Raw genomic sequence first — 22715 nt, 5'->3', positions numbered from 1 at the left:
CCTCTACTGCTCTCACTGCTTCTTCTCTCGTGCCTCCCCACTCTTACCCTCTTACCAACCTTTCCTCTGCTGCCCCCAGATTGGCCTTTCCTCTATTGCCCTCATACCTGCCTCCCCTTGGTTTCCTAATGTCGCCCTTCTGTCATGCTCCCATATCTGCTTCTCTTCTGATGTGCCCCACACATCACTTTTGTTTCCCTCATATGTATCTCTTCTGTTATGACCCCCTAGCTCCTTGCACTCTGTGGCTCCAGATATGCCCCTGCTGTTCCCATCATATCTGTCTCTGTCTCTCTCATTGTGTCCCTCTGGTGCAGGGATATCTGCTTCTCTTCAGATCCATATTTCTGTCTTCCTACATACACTTGCCTGCTTCTTCGCCTCCGCCCCTGCCTGAGCCCTCCACTCCTGGTGCCCACCCTTCTCACTCCCCGGGATGCATACAGGCTCGCCCCACCTGCCCTGAAATGTATTATCCTGCAGAATGAACCTTTCTGAAACCTTTTAACATCCATATCCCTCTGTTATTGTATAAAAATATGCATCTATGCACCCACACATTCAAGCACTCATGCAGCAATTTACACACACATGAAGGCATCCATCCATCTATTCACTCAGCTATACAGTCACTTATACAGCCAATCACTGACCCATATACACATTTGTCCACTGTTTCATTGACCCTTATACATACTGAACTACCTATTGATTTACCCATTGCAGCACTGATACTCATTCACTAAACCACACATGCACTATTGCATCTATTTATTCACTGATGCATCCACTCAAGTACAATTCACTCACTGATAGAAGCAGTCATGGTTCCATTCACTCACTCACACTCAGACTGATACAGCCATTCCCACTCCTAAACAGACACTAATGCACCAATTCACTTAGCCGTACAGGTGCCTATGCACTCATTCACTAACACATACACCATTCGTACACTAATTATATTACTCATGCACCACTCATGCACTCATTCAACAATCCGTACACTTATCTACTCATTCACTCATGCAGGTAGTAGGTATGCATTCATTGAAGCACCCATACACTAGTCATGTACTCAGTCACTCATCCATACTCCTCTCACGCACTCATTCAATCAGTCATGCAGCATTCATTTGCATAATGAATCACCCATCCACCACCCACGCATTCATTCAACTACCAGTGCACTACTTATGCATTCGTTCAAACATCCATGCACTAATCTTACAGTCATTTAATTATTCATGCACCACTCATGCACTCATTTTAACACCGATGGACAGCTCAAACACTCATTCAATCATTCATACACCTTTCATACACTCATTCAATTATGCATGTACCACTCAAGCACTCATTGAATTATTCATCCACCTGTTATACACTCATTCAATTATCCATATACCACTGATGCATAGATGAAATAATCCATGCACCACTGATGCACTCATTCTAACATAAATGCACCACTCAATAACTCCACTCATTCAATCATCCATCAGTACTCATGCACACATTCAATCATCTATGCACCATTCACACCCTCATTCAATAATGCACGCACCACTCATGCACTCATTCTAAAATCCATGCACCACTCATGCTCTCATTCAATCACCCATACACCTCTACTGTACTCATTCTAACATCCATGCAAAACTTCTGTTATCTCACTCTGACATCCATGCACCACTCATGAACTCATTCTAACATCCATGCACCACTCATGCACTCATCAGCTCTTCCATCACCACTCATGCACTCATTCAACCACCCATGTACCACTCATGCGCTCATTCAACCACCCATGTACCCCTCATGCACTCATTCAACCACCCATATACCCCTCATGCACTCATTCAACCACCCATGTACCCCTCATGCACTCATTCAACCACCCATATACCCCTCATGCACTCATTCAACCACCCATGTACCACTCATGCGCTCATTCAACCACCCATGTACCCCTCATGCACTCATTCAACCACCCATGTACCACTCATGCGCTCATTCAACCACCCATGTACCCCTCATGCACTCATTCAACCACCCATGTACCACTCATGCGCTCATTCAACCACCCATGTACCCCTCATGCACTCATTCAACCACCCATGTACCACTCATGCACTCATTCAATCATCCATATACCTCTACTGCACTCACTCTAACATCCATGCACCACTCATGCACTCATCAGCTCTTCCATCACCACTCATGCACTCATTCAACCACCCATGTACCACTCATGTGCTCATTCAACCACCCATGTACTCCTCATGCACTCATTCAACCACCCATGTACCCCTCATGCGCTCATTCAACCACCCATGTACCCCTCATGCACTCATTCAACCACCCATGTACCACTCATGCACTCATTCAATCATCCATATACCTCTACTGCACTCACTCTAACATCCATGCACCACTCATGCACTCATCAGCTCTTCCATCACCACTCATGCACTCATTCAACCACCCATGTACCACTCATGTGCTCATTCAACCACCCATGTACTCCTCATGCACTCATTCAACCACCCATGTACCCCTCATGCACTCATTCAACCACCCATGTACCACTCATGCGCTCATTCAGTCATCCATGCACCGCTAATGCACTCATTCAAGCAAAACTCACACCCTTATTTAATCATCCATGCACCACTTGTGCACTCATTCTAACATCTATACACCACTCAAACATCCATTCAATCACCATGCACCTCTTATACACTCATCTAATCATCATGTACCACTCACACCCTTATTTAATCATCCAAGCACCACTTGTGCACTCAATCACCCATCCACCACTCATGCACTCATTCATTCATCCATAACAACTAATTCTAACATCCATACATTACTCATGCAATCATTCAACCAACCATGCACCATTCATGCACCTATCAAATCATCATGTACTTCTCAAAACCTCATTCAATCATGCATGCACTACTCATATACTCATTCAGTCATCCATGCACCACTCATGCACTGATTCTAACATCTATACAACACTCATGTGCTCATTCAATCATCCATATACCTCTACTGCACTCACTCTAACATCCATGCACCACTCGTGTACTCATTCTAACATCAATGCACCACTCATGCATTCATTCTAACATCCGTGCACCACTCATTAACTCATCAGCTCATCCATTACCACTCATGCACTCATTCAACCACCCATGTACCACTCATGCACTCATTCAATCAACCATGAAACACTCACACCCTCATTTAATCATGCATGCACCACTCATACAGTCATTCAAACATCCATGCAACACGCATGCACTCATTTAATCAAACATGCACCATTCATGCACCCATCCAATTATCCACATATGTTATGTTATATTGAGCTTATAAAGCGCGCCGCTACTCAAAGTGTCCCGGCGCTAGCTCCTGAGAGAAAGAATGTTCGTGTATCAGATTAAACTAGCAAAGTCTTAAGTTTCTTTTTAAAAAGCACTGGGTCTTGGGTGGTCCTCAGGGCTAAGGGTAGCAGGTTCCAGGCCATGTGAGGCATGAGAGCCTTCTATCTGGATGGACTCATAATCTCCAGGCTCCAGGTCAAACACAACAAATCCTCCACTATCATTAGGAAGAATGTGAATTTCCCATCATATCCCTGGCTGTCTATCTGTCCAGACAAGTTGTGTCAGTAAAATAAAAATCCAATAGCTTAGATGAATGGCTTAGTTAGGGGGGGTCGGAATGTACATGAACAAGTGAAGGGATTTGGGGAGAACCTACATTGTTAGAAGTGCCATTTGTCCCACAATAGAGAGAGGCAGTTTCAGTGAGACCTTGATCCTGTGTGTCTACCACTGAAAGACAGGGCTGTCATTAAGCCATAACTAAGTACTTGCTGAATCTTCAACCACACTAAGCTGGCTATTCAATTCCATCTGTGCTGTGGAATCTTTAAGAGGGAAGAGCTCAGCTTTATTCCAATTAATCAGGATTCCCTAGAAGCTCCAAAGGTATCACTTCTTGCAATAATGGAATATCATCTGCATACATGGAGGGTGGTAGACACCACAACTTGAAGTATAGGCCGTGTAAGGTGGTGGAGAAGGAGACAGAGAGACCAGAGTATGAAGTGATCGAATATCTTTATTAGTCTTATATGAATGGGGTTTCGACTAATGTGAGGAAAAACAAATACAAAATCTTTCCCAATGTCCTCTTCCCTCTCTTCCCTCAAAGAGCAAGGATCTCCTTCGGGCTTTTGAAATGTTTCAGCTTGGAAGGGCTTGTTCTTGTCCTCCAATTGCTCAGGTCACCAGGAAAACGTGAGAGAAAGAAAGAAAAAATAAACCTTTTTTTTAGGAGCATTGTCCACTGAGTAAATCAGTGTCAGAGAAAAGGGAGTGAGGGAAAGTGCACCCGACCTTCACCAGTGTAAGCACACATTTTACTAGAGCCCTTGATGTCTCCCTTGCTCAAATCTAAGAGGGAGCTAGAGGGAGTAAGATCAAAGTTGTTCTATGGCTCTTATGACTTATTTGCAGTAACATTTATAGTTATTATCACAAGGTCCTGAAGAAAGCCGAGCCAGTGAGCTACCCGGCTGAAACATGTCGACCTCACCTTTTGCCAATGGATAGTTTCATTATTTTCAACCATCAGGCGGTTTTTAGTAGATGACATCAGGAACGGTATCAGTCCCTGACATCTTGGCTGGACATCCCAAATAGGTTTATCCCTTGTCTAAAAATCCTCTCTCTTCCTTCTCCTCCTCAAATCTTCTTGACGCATGGCAAAGGGCAGAGCAACAAACACATTCATTGACATGTTGAAAGGTCTGAACGGGTTTGTATGTGTAAGCGCTGCTTTTATGTTTGTTGTAGGGCTGGGATTGGCTGTTGAGCTGCAGTGTTTCAGCTGAAACAGAGGGGACGGTAAGCACTTACACATGTGTTTAATATTGAAGGCAATGTCCATCTGGCCCGAACTCGAGATTGCGCCCTGGGTGTGGCGATTTCATCCCGAGTGCGGGGATTCTGCCCCAAGTGCAGAGATTCCGGCCCGACTGAGGACGTAAAGATACGGCTCGTAAATTTCCTTTGTGAATTCCAAAAGTCTGAAGGTTAGACTTTTGTCTCAGATTACCTTCGTGAATTGGGCCCCATATCTATAACCAATGCAGAAAATACCATAATGCAATACTCCATCCCATCACACTTCACCCTTAACCACAGAAGTTATTGTGAAATACCAGGGCAATGTTCCCTGGCACCACATCCATATCCCAAGGAGATAATGCCACCACATCCTGCCAACATCCTAAAACACATAATCCATATCCAAAGCAGACCCTTTCCTATACAGTACTCAGTCCCATGATATTGCACTCTTAACCACAGTAGATAATGGGAAACACAATGACAACATTTTAAGTCACCACATTCATATCCCAAAGAGAGTGCCACCACACCCTGCTAGCATCCGAAAACATTACATTGCTAGCCAAAGCTGATAATACTGATACAATACTCCATCCCATGTCATCACATCCTTAACCACAGAAGATAATGTGAAATACCATGATGACAACATCAATAAACAAAGCCTATAATGCCATAATACACAACTCCCTTACCATCGAAGATATTGCAAAACATGCTCACAACATTCCAAGACTGTAATGATTTGTGCTGGCAAGGAACACCGGGTAATGTAGCAGTCGTAGTAGTGACAGCATTGTAAAGCCACATTGTGGTATTGACTGCGCGGATAAAGGATGTTTTCCCCAACCACAAACTGCCAACATCCCAAATCACCACATCTATAACGAAAGCAGAAAGTACCATAATACAATACTCCATTCTATGTCATCACATCCTTAACCTCAGAGGATAACTCAAAAACAACGATAACATTCCAAGACACTGGATCACTGACATAATATCGATGTCACAAATATCGAGATACACAAATATCGAGTGAAAAATATCGAGTGACAAAATATCGACTCCCTATCTACAAACAGGTAAGTACCAAAATATCGACTCCAAAATATCGACCTACAAAAATATAGACTGTCAAAATATCGATTTTTTTAAATGTCTTAAAATTAAGTTAAAACTAATATATTAATATATATATTTAATATAAACTTAGAAATAATTATTTTAAAAATTTAATTTTAATAAATAATTTCTATAATTAAAAAAATTATATCACCAAAAATAATACATATATATTACCTACTGGCGGTCGCCAGTAGGTATATATAGTTAGGATTTTTTCTCTATGGGTTTTTTGAAAATTCTATGTCTAATAACTTTGGCGTTTGTGGACGGAATTGGCTGAAATTTTCAGGAAAATGGCACATTTTGTTTCTGAGCAGCCCTTGAAATTTTGTGGGGGGTTCGTCCAGTGGGGGCCGAGAAAAAAGGGGGGTCCCAAAACGTGTTTTTAACATTGAGTTTTCCATAGGGCGGTTGGCCTCACTTTTAGCCCGAACGGCTGAATGGATTTGCACGAAACTTGGCAAAATTGTAGGGACTGGTAGCCCGATGTGCCTTTTGTAGGTCTCAATATATGTGCTCCAGTGGATTTTGAGAAATTAACGTTTAAAAAAAGATATATATCTGTAAGCGCGGACCAGGCAGCGCTCTGGTTCGCGGACTTTTCGCGCAACGGAGCTTTGTGAAGCGAAGCTGATTGGTTCTCCGGCGTCTGTCAACATTCCAAACAGTCCGTAGCGGCCGCCATCTTGTCTCTCGGTAGGATCGAGAGACAAGAGGAGGTCAAAACAAAGGGGGAAATAACTATAAGGGGGCATAGTAGATCCTCGCTGACCCCCTAGGTTTGATGTGGAGGTTTTAAAAGGGCCCCGCGGGGCAAAAAAAAATAATAAAAATAATAATTGAACGGCTGAATGGATTTGCACGAAACTTGGCAAAATATTAGGGACTGGTAGCCCGATGTGCCTTTGCTAGGTCTCAATATATGTGCTCCAGTGGATTTTGAGAAATTAACGTTCAAAAAAAGATATATATCTGTAACAGCGCTCCGCTTCGCGTAACGGAGGTTTGCGAAGCTGATTGGTCATTCTGTCACTGGGCTATAGTTGGGCTACATCTGGCTGATATTTGGGCTACATTTGTTTTTTTGTGTGTCTGGCGGCCATCTTTGGGCTACATTGGGCTACATTGGGCTTCATTGGGCTACATTCGGCTAATTAGCAAATAGCTCATCGCAAACTAGGAATGGTAAAGAATCGCTATTTATTCCTTAAAGTTCGCTATTTAGGAAATGCAAATAACTTTGATGATACATATGGCGGTTCATCTCTAACAAGATAAGAAGCATAGGGATACATTTATGATGACTGGCGCATCACCAGGGATGTGTTAGTCATTCTGTGCCGCTGTTCCGTCACCTATGGTGTGCTGCATTTACAATGCGGCGCATCATGGGGCAAAAACAGCACAGATGCGTGATGTATCTGTGCCGTAAAGGTGGCGCATTGCTGGAGTTGTATCGCAAGTGTGATGAAGCTCCAGCAAGGGTCGGGGGTGCCCCTGTCGCAGGGTTTCTGTTCTCACACAGAACTGTGGACAGAGGATTGGAACCTCGGCGAATTAGGGTGTCCCAAAACTCACGTTAGTAATCAAAAACTATTTAGCAAGCTAGGTACAGTGTCACATTGGATATAACAAACTCTCAATGTTTAGACAATCCAGAATATGAACTTATAGTACCTCAGGATACGTGGAACTCATGAACAGTCGGTCGTTATAGATTTCTTAGAAACCAGAACATGGAGTTAAGAAGAACAGATGTGTATTTGAAATGTTTATTTACTAATGCCGTCTTCTCAGGCGTAGTACCTTAGATAATAAAAGTACACATATTATCAGTAGCAAAATTACCAGCATAGTTACTAGTACATAAAAAGTGAATGGTGATAGTATGTTAACATGCTGTAAATGAATAAGAGTTAGCAACACTTATAAGCAGCCGCGGGCCGTGGAGGGAGTTACGGTGGGGCAGGGAGGCGGGGAGGGGGAGGGGCAAGGTAGAGAGGGCTCCACCCTGCTTCTCCCCCTCCCCGCCTCCCTGCCCCATCGTAACTCCCTCCACGGCCCGCGGCTGCTTATATCTCACCCTCCCTAATACACATATTATATTATTTGCTAAGAAGGTCTCTTTGTGTTGGTTTAGGGCGTGCCCATACTTTAGTGTCTTAGATTTGAAGGAATCACATCAGCATACACCAGCTCTCTCTTCATGTGAACCGCATCAACTGTTGTGTATGTGTGTTCGGCAAAGCAATATAAAACCCGCCTCATGCCCAGAATTGGCAGAAGTTGCACTTATGTTATGAGTATGAAGTCGTGGAGATCAGACCTCATAACAATTCTGTATCGTGTTGTTCTTGAAACTTTAGCACTCGCTGTACAGATATAGTTTAACAAGTAAAGCAGATAGTAGACCAATAACATATTATTCTCATGTAAACCACGATGAACTACTAGGTGGAAAGCTAAAGCAACAACTAAGTGTCGTGTGCAGAAGTTGCAAAAAAGGAAAAATGGCGTTTAAATCGGTAATGAGCCCATGCTAACTTAACACGGTGTAAAGATATCCAGGACCTAGATGACACCTCCTCATGATCCGGAAACGAACTGAATAAGATAATAGAAGTGCCATCTCATGAGAGCAGATTGCAAGTTTATATGTGGACGGTCCGCAAGGTAAAGCATTAAAAACTAGGAAAATTCAATGCTAAAGAAAAATATAACAGCCAAGTACTTTATCGAGTCTTAAGCCAATAGGCAAGGTAAATAATAAAAACTTGACAAATAAGTCAATGAATTGTCAATGAAATGCTAGTACTCAGCATATCAAACATGAAAAAGGTCTATGACATAACTGTGTATGCAAAATAAGCTGCAACAGCCTCCAATAGGAAGTCACCGTCTTCATCCGAAAACAGTTCAGCCATCCAATTTAAAAGCGGAAAAGAACATACGTGCTCTCCCAGCACCGGATCCTCTATCACCATCAGAGGACAGCTCGGTGGGTTTTCAAGAAAGCTCTGTTCCAAGAAAGACTGTGCTGCCGCCAGTAAATTCCAGGGACCAAGTAGTCCATGCATCAATGCCACAGCCATAATCCTTTCGCCAGGACAAATCAACTCGTGAGTAATGATAGGAGTCATCAGCTGATTAAAGTCGACGTCAGGAGAAACCGGTCCGCAGAGACACAAATCAATGGCCCAATCGAAATCACAGGTCAGGCAGTGAAATACAGGCTGGACACAGGTGAAGTAGGAGAACCGAAAAGATAATCCATATGCCGTGCTTAATATCGCCAACGGCATTGTGCCATAATATTCTAGCATGCGATTGCGGAACAGTGTCAGCAGCTGCAGGGTCGGAGGTTGCATAGGAGGGACATCCATATTTAAAAATGTAAAAAAGCACAAGAGCGTCCGCTGGTAATGCAAGTAAAAATGCCAATCCACGAACCAGAGTGCCGAAAATACAATGAAAGGGAGCAGGGATGACTCCAAAGATTTTCTCAAATGAAGTCACGAGACCACTGGTAACAACTTTAAAAAAGTGTGCCAGGGATTTTGTGGAGGATGCGTTAAAGATAGTCGGAAACATGTTGCTGAAATTGAAAGGCAAACCTGTGTACGGGTGTTCTCTATGTGAAGTACGAAAGTTTCACGGGCCGAACTCAAGGCCACCTCTCTCTGAGACAAAAGAGCTCTTATTCTTGCCATGCCGTTGAAACGTGTCCCAAGGTTGGTATTTGTGGCCAGATTGAAAACTCCCTATGTTCATGTGTGGGAGGAAATAGAACATTTCTGCAGCAAATAACCCGTTCACTTACTGTTACGATAAAAGGAATACTTTTAATTAACTCAGAACAATCTTCATTATTGAGCATCAAATAACTACCATTTTCCAACAACTTGAACGTGGGGATGATAGCAGGAACTGGCGTGCCTTGCAACACGCAAGCCATATTTGGTCGGTGTTTGTTGCATGAATCGTGTAACTGTATGTGCCTACACATTAGTGAATGATCTGGCGTCTCAGTGCATTCCTCTCCATTCAGATAAACTTCTTGATCATCTTTGAAACATCTGTATGTGTATGGAAGCGACCAGACCTCATGAACAAAAGCACTACCTAAAGGTTCATAACGACCTATTGGTATATATTTCATACAATTTGAAAACTTATATAAAGCAAAAGGCAGCGTTATTAAACCGTGGATAAGGCATGTTGCCAAAAAACCCGCAATCCTCTGCTGATGATGTCACTGAGCATGTCATGAATGATGTAATATGTGACATCATCAGCAGTGGATTATGGGTAATGGTATCTCTAGTTTACTCCCCTATAGCTGTCTTTCTTTTAACATAAGTGTGTGTTTCCTTCCCTTATATTTACTGTTTTTGGTTCGCTTCCAGTTCGCGTACCAGCGAGCGAACTAGGAAGCGAACTAAGAGAAATAGAGGTTGGCACAGTTCCAAATATTGTACCAATTTTTTAATAACGGGGAGGTAGTTCTGAAAAGAACTTTTTTTTTATTTTTCTGAACATTTTTTTACTGTTTTTGAATTTTTCGGAACAGTTTTATATTTTTGGGGGTTTTTCTTGGAGGGGGCAATGAAAACGATTCATTGTAAAGGGCTCAACAGGAGCAACAAAACAAAAAAAGAAGTATTTATTATTTTGGGCGTTTCGGACAAACTTGCATATGATAGTCAATAGCTCTGTTGATCAGAGTGATGCTTCTTTCTCCGTAGGAAATGAATCCATCGCAAAATACGCAGGTGTGTTTTACTTCACCAAATCTCATTTGTATATTTGGCACCATCTCCCTGCCCTCTGGTCCCGTTACTTCCGGTACAACAGATCTTCTGGCCATAATAGGGAGATTATCTAGGTCGTTCCGAAACTGTGCAGCACTGTAGTTGTTAGGATGCCACCTAGTCATATGGCGATGCATTGTGTAGTTTCCGAAACTGTATTTTTTGTCGGTCCCTCTGGACAGTCTATCTTGACATATAAGGCAAGTTACGTATCTTGCATTTACTTTTTTCTGACCTTTGGGAATTTTAAAAAATTGCCAAATGAAGTTTTCTTTCCGGTGAGACGTCTTGGGCTGCTCAGGCAAAAACTGCCTCTCTTCGTGCTCGTCCTCCTGTTCCTCTTCTTCTTCTTCTTGTTGAATTACAACTTGAGCAGGTGGTCCACTCTTCCTTGGATGTGGTGGAGGTGGTGGGGAAGCACCAGCTGAAGCTACTAAAGAAGCCATTGCTCAGTGATCACAAAGGGTCTTTCTCTCACAATGATGAAAGTCAGAGTGAGGAAAGAAGGAGGGATTTTCATCATTTGGGAAAAACAAGAGTTCTCAACCAATCAAAAGTGTTCATTTTAGATTATATGACCTAGTCTTACATCATTAGGAAACCAAAAGTGAAATGAACCAATGAAAAGTGTTATTACCAAGTCACATGACTTGCTGTGTTTACGTTAAGCGCTTTGCAGGGCCTCCCGGTTTGCTTCCAGAAACCTGCGCTTTGCGACTCGCTTCGCGTACCAGTTCGCTAACGTAGCACGTCATATGACGTATCACGCGACAACGTGAAACGTCATGCGGACGGGAGGCGTCACGATGTTGTTTTCTAACGCGGCACTTGCGGTAAAGAAACGTTTACCGGCTCGCGGTCTATTTCGCGGCATCAAGGTCAGCTAACGGGAAGCTTCCCGATTCGCGAAGCGGTAACGAAGAAAAAAAAATATTTTAAAAAAAAATTATTCATAAACATATAAAATATATTTTTGGATTTAAAGAAGAATACATTTTACAGCTACAGATATTAGCTGTTAAAAAACCAATGAAATTCACAGAAAAAACCATAGGTTATAGACCATATATAGTTAGGAATTAGCATTTACAAAACCTTGAAAATTCACTGAAAAAACCATAGGTTATAGACCATATATAGTTAGGAATTAGCATTTAGAAAACCTTATTTTACTCACACAAAACCATTGAAATTCCATATATAGTTAGTTGCACTAACTATATATCGCGCACCCGCAATCCACTGCTGATGATGTCACATATTACATCATTCATGACATGGTCAGTGACATCACTGATGACATCACTGATGACATCTCAAATGACATCACTGATGACAACATCCAGTGACTGTATGTTTCTGTAAAGTTAAAATATGTCTTAGATATTGAAGAATGAGTGGATGTATAAGTGTTTTGGTGAAGGATTTAGTAGGTGCGTGACTGACTGTATGAGTGAGTGATTAAATGTGTCTCACTGAATGCATGGGTTAGTGACTAAACTGTCTTAATTTGTGCATCATTATGTCTGTTGTGATGTAAACTGCTGCATGTGTTGATCATTAGCTATACGAGAGGCTATATGTGTTATTAATTGGTTGCCCAAGTATTTCTATGGGAGATTGAGTTTGTGTGGGGGTGGCTGGGAGGTGTGTGACTCTGTGCATAGATGTGTGAGCAGTTGATTCACTAGGTGTATGAGTTCAAGAGTGCATGTGGAAAAAGCTACATGGGCGGTTGACTGTGTGCATGAGTGTATTGATGAGTGAATGGATATCTCAATGCTACATGTCATAGTAAGTACATATGTAAAACACAGTACATGTGAGAGTTGGCATATATAAATAACTGTGCATGAGAGCCACTGAATGTGTGAGTGGCTGTATGGATCATTGTGAACTTGTATCAGGGATTGTATAAGAGAGTAAATATGTGTTAGTATATGTTTGAATAAGTAAGGTGTGTATAACTGTATAGTTGAGGAAATGGAGGTGAGATTGTTTCTTTGCATGACTGACTAGGTGTGTGAGTAACTCCATGGATGAGTGACAGTGTGTGAGTGTCTGTATACACTGAGTGTATCTAAGGTTATATTAGAGTTTGAAGAGGTTTATCGTATTAGCACAAGAATGATGTCAAATGAGATGTCATCAGTGATGTCATCAGTGATGTCATTTGAGATGTCATCAGTGATGTCATCAGTGATGTCACTGACCATGTCATGAATGATGTAATATGTGACATCATCAGCAGTGGATTGCGGGTGCGCGATATATAGTTAGTGCAACTAACTATATATGGAATTTCAATGGTTTTGTGTGAGTAAAATAAGGTTTTCTAAATGCTAATTCCTAACTATATATGGTCTATAACCTATGGTTTTTTCAGTGAATTTTCAAGGTTTTGTAAATGCTAATTCCTAACTATATATGGTCTATAACCTATGGTTTTTTTCTGTGAATATATATATATATATATATATATATATATATATATATATATATATATATAAACATATTATTAAATAAACATATATAACATTTTTAGCGTAGCATAGAAAATGGTTAAAATTTATTGTAACAACTATAGTGAGTTCAACATTAGCAAAAGTGTTGGATAGCGTAGAGGTAAAAATTACTATTCCCACTCCAGTGGGTGCAACAGTAGGGAAAGTGCTGGATAGCGTAGGGGTTAAAATTACTATTCCCACTCCAGGGATGTATTACGTTACAACGCATACTTTTACAACACCTACCATTACATAAAAACTTTTACAACACAAAAACTTTTACAACTCATACATTTACAACGCAAGATTTTACAACGCATATACCTTTACAACGCATACCATTACAACATAAGGATTGGTAAGTATATAATATTATTTTTAATATAAATTAATTTAAAATATTATAATATAATTTAATTTTATTTAATTGTATTTAATTAATGTAATTTAAATGTAATTTTACTTTATTTTTACAAAGTACCCCTGTACCCCAAAAACCCTAAACTGACCCTGAACCCTAAAAATACCCCTTTACCCAAAAACTGAAAACTGACCCTGAACCCTAAAAATACCCCTTTACCCAAAAACTGAAAACTGACCCTGAACCCTAAAAATACCCCTTTACCCCAGAAACTGAAAACTGACCCTGAACCCTAAAAATACCCCTTTACCCAAAAACTGAAAACTGACCATGAACCCTAAATATACCCCTTTACCCCAAAAACTGAAAACTGACCCTGAACCCTAAAAATACCCCTTACCCAAAAACTGAAAACTGACCCTGAACCCTACAAATACCCCTTTACCCAAAAACTGAAAACTGACCCTGAACCCTAAAAATACCCCTTTACCCCAGAAACTGAAAACTGACCCTGAACCCTAAAAATACCCCTTTACCCAAAAACTGAAAACTGACCCTGAACCCTAAATATACCCCTTTACCCCAGAAACTGAAAACTGACCCTGAACCCTAAAAATACCCCTTTACCCAAAAACTGAAAACTGACCCTGAACCCTAAATATACCCCTTTACCCAAAAACTGAAAACTGACCCAGAACCCTAAAAATACCCCTTTACCCAAAAACTGAAAACTGACCCTGAACCCTAAAAATACCCCTTTACCCAAAAACTGAAAACTGACCCTGAACCCTAAAAATACCCCTTTACCCAAGAAACTGAAAACTGACCCTGAACCCTAAAAATACCCCTTTACCCAAAAACTGAAAACTGACCATGAACTCTAAAAATACCCCTTTACCCAAAAACTGAAAACTGACCATGAACTCTAAAAATACCCCTTTACCCAAAAACTGAAAACTGACCCTGAACCCTAAAAATACCCCTTTACCCAAAAACCCAAACATATAACATTTTAAAAATAATTAGATACTTAGCAATACTTAGGTTGTAATGGTATGCGTTGTAAAGGTATCTGCGTTGTAAAAACATGCTTTGTAAATGTATGTGTTGTAAAAGTTTTTGCTTTGTAAAAGTTTCGTTGTAATGGTAGTGCATAGTAAAAGTTGCGTTGTAAACGTTGCATACCCACTCTAGTGGGTGCAACAGTAGGGAAAGTGTTGTATAGCGTAGGGGTTAAAATTACTATTCCAACTTCAGAGAGTGCAATAATAGGGAAAGTAAATACTTCACAAATAGATATAAATAACATAAATAGTAATACCAATTACAAATAAATAAAATATTTTACTTGTGTATAAAAAATATTAAATATTTATTTATAAATACAAAATAAAATTATTTAATTATAAAAATTGCCTACTCATACTTATTAATTACCTATTAACAATAAAATAATTTACAATTTCAAAATTAATAAATTTATTTTAATTACCAATTATATTTTAATTAATTACCTATTAAAAATTAATTAACAATTAATTCTAAATAAATATCAACAAATAAATTAACATATTTAATTAATTATAATTAAATTACTTCCCACCCTATTCCCCTATAAACCCACAACCCGCTACAAACGTTTGCTTAGTGTTAGTGCATGGTTTTAATTGCTGAACTAGAGAGAGAAAGTAGTCAGGATGCAAAAAGAGTTATCAAAATTGTGTTTTTCATGATTTGCTACATCAATGTTCTTTCCTAGTGAGCTCAGCCTTCTCTCTTCTCCATGTATCTTCTCAAGTGAGGCGGGGTCTCTCTTCTTTTTATTCATTTTTTACGTGCCAGTCTATGATTCCCATCCTTTTCTAACAAGCCGGTCTCTCTTCCCATGCCTCCTCTGGGGGATGGCCTTCCTCTATCACCTGTGGTGAGTCTGGAACAGATTGTGTCATTTGACTATGATGTCCTGTTGCTCAACTCCATCCCCTCCAATGGCTTTGCGTAGTCTGGCCCAGAACAGAGGCCTCTGTCCCAAGTCCTCCTCCCACTCCAGGTAGGTTTTCTTCTTCACCAGCCTGGCCAGTTGGTGGTAGCGGGAGAGGCTCCTCGTGGACACTTTCTCCAGGAACACCATCACCAAGGAATCCTTCCTCTCTGCCAGAAGGCGGTATGTGGCCATCCGCACTTCCAAGGAGCACCAGTGGCTGCGCAGGTAATGACGGCTGATCAGACACACCACCCAGCGGCTCCTATAAATGCTGTCCATGATGTTATCCAAGATGTCTTTGCCCACTTCGAAGTCCCTTCCATGCAGACACACTTTAAAGAACGGCGGTCCCGTCTCTTCCAAGTTGGGTAGAAACTCACGGACAACCCAAGCCTCATCACAGCTGCTGTAAGATACAAAGGCGTCAAAGTCATATTGCCTCTTCCTGTCGAGTCTTCCACGATAATTCCACCAGGTCCTGAGCATGTAGAAGAGATACAGGAGGTACCAGCGCAGCTTGTGATACAGAAGGGCCGTAATCAGGAACAACATGTTAAAGGAGAAAGTCCCAATGAAGAGTGGGTAACCTATCAGCAAGCTGCAGTCTTTCTCCAGGAAATTTAGGAAATTCAGATCCTGTGGCCCAATAGAACATGTCTGAATTCCCAGCTGTGGGTCTCGCACTTGGGGATGGGTGGTCACCCACCTTCTGATCCAGGCTTGATCACACAAACAATCCAGCGGTACATACTTTAGGTAGATGTAGCGCAGACTTTCCATGTGGTCGAGCAGACCCTCCTGTAGGGTTTTCACCGGTTGGGACTTAAAGATTAAGAGCTCCAAAAAGATAAGGTCTCTAAACATGGTGGCTGTAACGTGCTCTATCCCAGAATCCTCCAGGATCAGGGATCTGAGGTGAGTCAGGTTCCAGAACAACTGCTCTGGAGTCAGAAACCCATTTTCTAGGTCTAACTTTAGATTTCTTAGATGGAGATGACGTAAATTGTGAAGATGCGGAAGGCTGTTATTCAAGGGGCTGGAGAATTGATAGCTAGGCATATGTGTAGATGAACTGTAGTACAAGTGCTCAACTTTAGTAAAAGATGGCAGCCCCAAGCGTTCAGTCTCCTTGGTCCCAAGTGGTAGACATAGCACCATGTGGTTTTCATGGAGGTGAAGTTCTTTCACGAATTTGAAGGGTGGGTGTTTGCACGAGTCAATATAAATCACTGGAGCACTAATGTTAAGGAAAACAAGTAAACTGCAGTTATTTGTGCATTTCAGAGTTATTGCAGACTTTGCTTCCAAGGTGAGAGTAGTGAGTTCCTTCTGCTTGATTTCGAATTTCCCATGAGACTCAAATGTGATGGATAGCTCCCGAAGCTGGGTCAGTGCGATCAGGGAGCTATTGTTATTCTTCAGTAAATTTCCCCTGAGGCCCTGCACCTTAACACTACTCAAGTGATCAAAATAGAAGTTCTCAAGCAGAAAGAGTTTATTGTTGTCCAGCTGCAGAGATTTCAGCCTGGTGAGACCAACAAAGGCGTCCTTTTCCAGGGACACAAGGTAATTACTACTGAGATCCAGTGTTTCCAGATTACATAGGCAGAAGAGCCGCCCAGAGCCGATATTGGTGATGCGGTTGAAAGACAGATCTAGGTGTGTGTGGTTGGACAGAACATTGGGGTTCCCAGGATCACACAGGTCAAGGCTTTTTATTTTGTTTAGAGACAGAACAAGGGACCTCAGGTGTGGCAGTTTCTTTGCCATATCATTTGTGAACCCTCTAAGGAGGTTGCCAGACATGTTGAGAGACAACAGCATGGAGCATCCTTCAAAGGTCTCAGTGGGAAGTCTTGAAATAAAGTTTTGAGCGACTGTCAAGTTCCTGACCCCCAGCCGAGACACCACAGTGCAGACATCTTTAATCTTCAGATAGTCCTGATTTTTCATGGCATTTAGGGACAGCATTTCAATGCTCTTTATTCCAGACTGTAGAAGCTCAATGACCTTGAGACCAGTTGCATCTACCTTGAGGACAGTAAGATGAGGGAAGTTGCAAAATGCATTTTTTTCCACACTTTGTAGCTCATTGCTTGTCAAATCGAGGGTGGAAATCCTTGGAGAGAAAACTGTGCTCTTCGTGAGGTTGCTTGTGCTAATGCAATCCACCTCCAGAGCTGCAACAATGCCATTCCTCTTGATTTCCAGGGTCCTCAGAGAAGCCAGGGACTGAAGCATAGTGGTCAGGCTGTACAGCCTAAGAACCTCATTCTCAGATAAGGCTATCACTTGTATTCTATGTAAGGGTTTAAAAAGATTTTGTTGCAAGTCTTCAAAAATGACCACATTTCTGAGGTCCAATCGAGTTAAGTTCTCCAATCCGCCAAACACCTGATCATCCATGTCTACGGTTAGAACATGCCAAATATATTCTCCATTGATTCCCAAATGTCTCAGGTTGGCAGCACCATTGAAGGCTCTTGCGGAAACGTGAAACGATCCATACAAATAGAGCCGGGTTAGGTTCCAGTACCCAGAGAAGGAGTCTTTAGGGATGGTTGGTACTCGTAACACCAGGCAGAGGGTGTCCACATCCATTGGAACCTCTCTTAGATCCACCTCCATGTTCCTCACTGTGCTGCATTTGCTGAAGACCCTGAACCCCTCCAAGGGGAAGCCAAAGCAGGGCATGGCAAGCACTCCAGGGGATCCCAGCAGTTCCCACTCGTAGATCTCACATTTGGCAGTGGCCGTGCCTGACACGATGGTCCAGCAACAAGCAGCAAATGAATAAACCACAGCCACAGAGAAAGCTCTTGCCGCCATTCCACACTGCTGCTCGCTAATCTTGGTTTGAAGAGTGGGTCCCTTCTTAGTGGTTTGCTGTTTTGGTTCCTGACAGTGCTTCCTTAAAATTCAATGAACCACTTACTTCCTCTATTCTTTTTAGAAAACGACACTTCTCATGACAAGGAACTGAGACTGAATTGTAGCTTTGTTTTGTGATAGTACAAAGACGGTGAAAACCAGGGTTTGAAAGCATTACTATCCATTGCAACGCCAACTGTGGACTGGATGTGACACAAGAAAGACATACTCCATAGATTTTCTTTAAAAATCACACACCACTTGCAGCCAATTTAAGAGAGTCTGCTAACGTTGCCCTTAGCTGGGTTGTTCATTTGGAACTTTATTAGCTACTTCTGTTGTTATTTCTGATTATAAGGAAAATCACTAAAAAAGGGCTAAAAAGTACACATTAGGTGAAAATATCAGTTAAAACATACCTTGTTAAATTAAAAAATCCACCAAAATTCACCATTTACATTTATCTCAAATACCTATAACTTGCACCTTCACCATGCACTGTTAATTGTAAATGTCAATGCAGTTCATTACATGCGTGCTAGGGTATGTAAGGTTATGCAGATTTGTAGAGCATCTTCATCATGAGTGGACAAGCATTAGACCCCTTATGCACAACCCCATCACAATACTAATCAGTGCAATATATGTATAACAGCTAGTAACTACAGGCAAGATAAGGAATTTAGCCTCATGACATTACTGGGAGAGGCATCTACTCTGCACCAAATAACCAGCAAGGGGTAGACTGGAGCCCCCATCTAGGACTCTAAAGTACCAAACAGCAATGTCTCCCGGTGCAGGTTAGTTTTAGATGCCACTGCGTCGAGGGAGCCCCTCTCTGGGACTCTAAAATTAAAAATTAGGTGGCCCATTAAGAACTGGCCACTTGGAGCCCCCTCTTGGGACTATAGGCTCAAAAATGCCTCAATCGTTGCAGCGACCCGCCACTGCGGCATCGCTGTGTAGCCCCCAGGGCACAGTGGCCCAGTTCATGCAGGGGGCCCGTAGGGCTTCAGAACCAATGTGGTCCCACCGTTGGGGGGGGGCCACTGTTCCTGCGGGGCTGCTCAGGCATACAGGCACTGGTCCGGTGCCTCGCTTTTCCTCCCCAGGCCAGCCCACTCACCGGCAGTCCTGGGTCATCCTCTGGACATCCTGGGCCGGTCTCCTTGGATGGCAGGGAACAGAACCAGATGGCCTTGCACTCCGGGACTTCTTCTGGCACTGCGTGGCTCTCTACCCTCACAGGAGACCCGCCTGGACGCCAGCAACCTCTTCCTGCATTGGGCGCAGCCTCACCTTCGGGCCCGGCGCTGACGTCCTCCTAGGCGGTCCTACTTGCAGCGGTCAGGTGGCGTCAGGGAATTCTGGTTGCTGGGCAACGCCAGGCTTCAGCACAGCACCCTCACCAGCAGCGTTGATTCTCCTCCGACTCGGGCCAGCGGCTGTGATTTATGGCAGGAGTTTTAAATAAGCCACAGCGCGGCACCAACGTTGGGTGGGCACCCGCTTAACTCAGTTAACCAGTAGTGCGCATACATAAGGGGTGTTCGCCCGCAAAGGTCGCAGCCGTGCGGAGTGGGCTCCCGCTGTTTGTAGAAGCGTAAACGCGGGGTGGGCACCCACAAAGGACCACCAATGTGGGGTTGGCTCCCGCCTTCTTTTAAAGTACATAGTTCTCCCAGGCAACACGCGCTGCAGGGCCCATGCTCCTCACCTCCTTAGGGTCATAAAATATAGCGCTCAACAGGCGCTAGATAGCACCACCAGCTTCTGGGACAAAATACAGTGCTCCTCTTCTGGCAGTGTAGGGAATGGTGCCCACATGGCACCTGAGTGCGGCAGGGAAGCACAGTCCATTCGAATATAGCGCTCCCAAGGCACTAGGGACCCACCAAATAGAGCTGCAGCCCTCACAAGGCACTAGGGAGGAAGGCAAGTATAGTCTCTGTAGATATAGCGCTCACAGGGCACTAGGGACTAGGAGACAGTTAGTGCAGGGCAAGATCAGCAGGCAGTAGGGCAGCTCACCAGACCTGAAGCAGCAGGTCCTAGTAACAGTCATCCTCCATTATTATGACCATCCTGCCAGCTCAGCAGTCTCCACTCCAGCAGAGTCTCTCACTAGCCCAGTGGACAGTGCAGGGGTTCAGATGGGCATAGGGGCAGCACGCAGGCCCTTGCGGAAGTACCTCCTGGCAGAGTGTCCCCTCTTAAGTAAAGTCCACGCACAGTTTGAGCACATGGAGGCACACCCCCTTATATATACCCCCCTCACCCCACCTACCAGAAAGGGCTAGAACGTTCTAGAAGGCTCATGGTAGTTCCAGTCCCAACTGTCACTGTGGGGGAGGTGAAGGGAACCCTGTCACTTCGAACACTATACCGCCAACCCACTGCAGGCAGGCGGTACAAAGCACACAGCAATGGCGTCCATTTTAAAAGTGACATTTGTTAAAATGGTGAAAATTAACTCACACACACCATTGCGCAGCTTTTATTATTTTCATTCCACACCACACATGGCCTCTACATTTTCTACCATGGGGGGTCCCTAGGGTAAGCCTAAGCAAGGCAGAAAGCACACACACTTTGCACTGCTAACCAGCGCCAAAGTGTTCAACATCCTGAACCCACCAATTCCATCACAGCGAACGGGCTAGGGGAAAGGCAAAAAGTTTTGGGATGACCCAGCAAGCAGGGCCAAGTCCAACAATGCCCTTTTATGGAACATTTTATTAGGGGGATGAGCTCAATGGAGGAAAATTCTGGAAATTATTTGGGAACTATGGTCTAGAGAGAAGGGCAGAAAAAGTGATAGAAAAATACTATTGAGATGTGCAGGGACAATGTTACAAGGTGAGATCTGTGTGTGCATGTTTTGGAAACTTTTCAGGTCACTTTTCTTCTTTGAAACTTTTTGGGTATCAGAGATGGAGGGAGTAAGAATCCCAAAGACATGCGGATAGAGTACTTTCTTTTTTTTAGAAAGAAGTTATTAGACTTGCAATTTTGGCATGCATTCCTTTTGGATTGATGCAGTTATGACAGGGTTGGAGTCGGGAAAGTGAGAGATGAACTTTAGAAAAATTAGACAGTGGGAGCCAAAGTGAATATGGGGTCCATTTTGGAGCAAAGGGAGTCCTGGGTTGATGGCCATTCCATTGTGAAGCGGGACAGTAAAAATGCAGTGAGGCATTGTTTTTTACAGCAGCTTTAGCTGGATGAGTAGAGGGTAGTTGTGTACTGGTTCAGCAGAGGTGGCATGAGATGGTGAAGTTGTTACCCATGTGGGAATTGTTTATCCACCGTGGTGAAAATGATCTAATACAGGTTTCGTTTTGTAAATTAAAATGATTAAAAGAGACTTGAAAGCAATACATGACAAGTGGGAATGTGCAGATCAATTTTGGATGCAGCTGCTAACTGGAGAGTTTGGGGGTGCCAGGAATGCAATGCTCATTAACTGGGTGTAGAAGGAGTCCACACAGGTTTAGAAAAATAAGGAATATTTATCTGCATAAAATAAGACCAAAACAACAAAACTTCAATCTGTAAATCAAGAGAAGTCACTTTTAAATGAATTAAAGAAAAAGCCGTGCTTTAAACACCATTAATGACTATGGGCCTCTTGATGATGTCGAGTGGATCACCACTGACAGGCTGTCGGTGGCGGCCCATCGGACAGCTGTGGCTGCAGATGCTTGAAAAATGCTCTTTACTATTGCGGTTTGTGCAGTGGCCCTTTTCCTGGGCCGCGGCTCAAGCCGCAATGGTAAACAGCATTTTACAACCGCCTCCGGCTCAAGCCGCGATGGTAAACAGCATTTTACAACCGCCTCCGGCTCAAGCCGCGATGGTAAACAGCATTTTACAACCGCCTCCGGCTCAAGCCGCGATGGTAAACAGCATTTTACAACCGCCTCCACAGCAGACGCATCGTAATTGGGCTGTCAGGACCGCTGACTGCTTGTCTGATGGTCCTGTGCCCGATATTCTGGTGGTTGAACTCTCGTCCGACCGCCATCGTAATCAGGCCTTATAGATATAGTAAAGTCACTATGAGCGTTGTTTCAAAGTATGCTTGCTACTACCTTAGCTTAAACAACTTACTGC

At 42.9% G+C, this 22715-nt stretch overlaps 1 protein-coding gene across 1 annotated transcript; it reads right to left on the bottom strand.

Moving 5' to 3' along the window:
• Positions 1 to 15394: 15394 nt before the first annotated feature.
• On the bottom strand, positions 15395 to 18573 carry LOC144752918 (uncharacterized). The gene has a single exon (XM_078640740.1). The coding sequence runs from the start codon at positions 18555 to 18557 to the stop codon at positions 15690 to 15692; it is 2868 nt and encodes a 955-aa protein (XP_078496866.1). The 5' UTR covers positions 18558 to 18573; the 3' UTR covers positions 15395 to 15689.
• Positions 18574 to 22715: the final 4142 nt, after the last annotated feature.

Source organism: Lissotriton helveticus, chromosome 5_1 (genome assembly GCF_964261635.1).
Source record: "Lissotriton helveticus chromosome 5_1, aLisHel1.1, whole genome shotgun sequence".
In the NCBI taxonomy this organism is placed as follows: Eukaryota; Metazoa; Chordata; class Amphibia; order Caudata; family Salamandridae; genus Lissotriton; species Lissotriton helveticus.
This window is presented reverse-complemented; position numbering and strand designations above follow the sequence as displayed.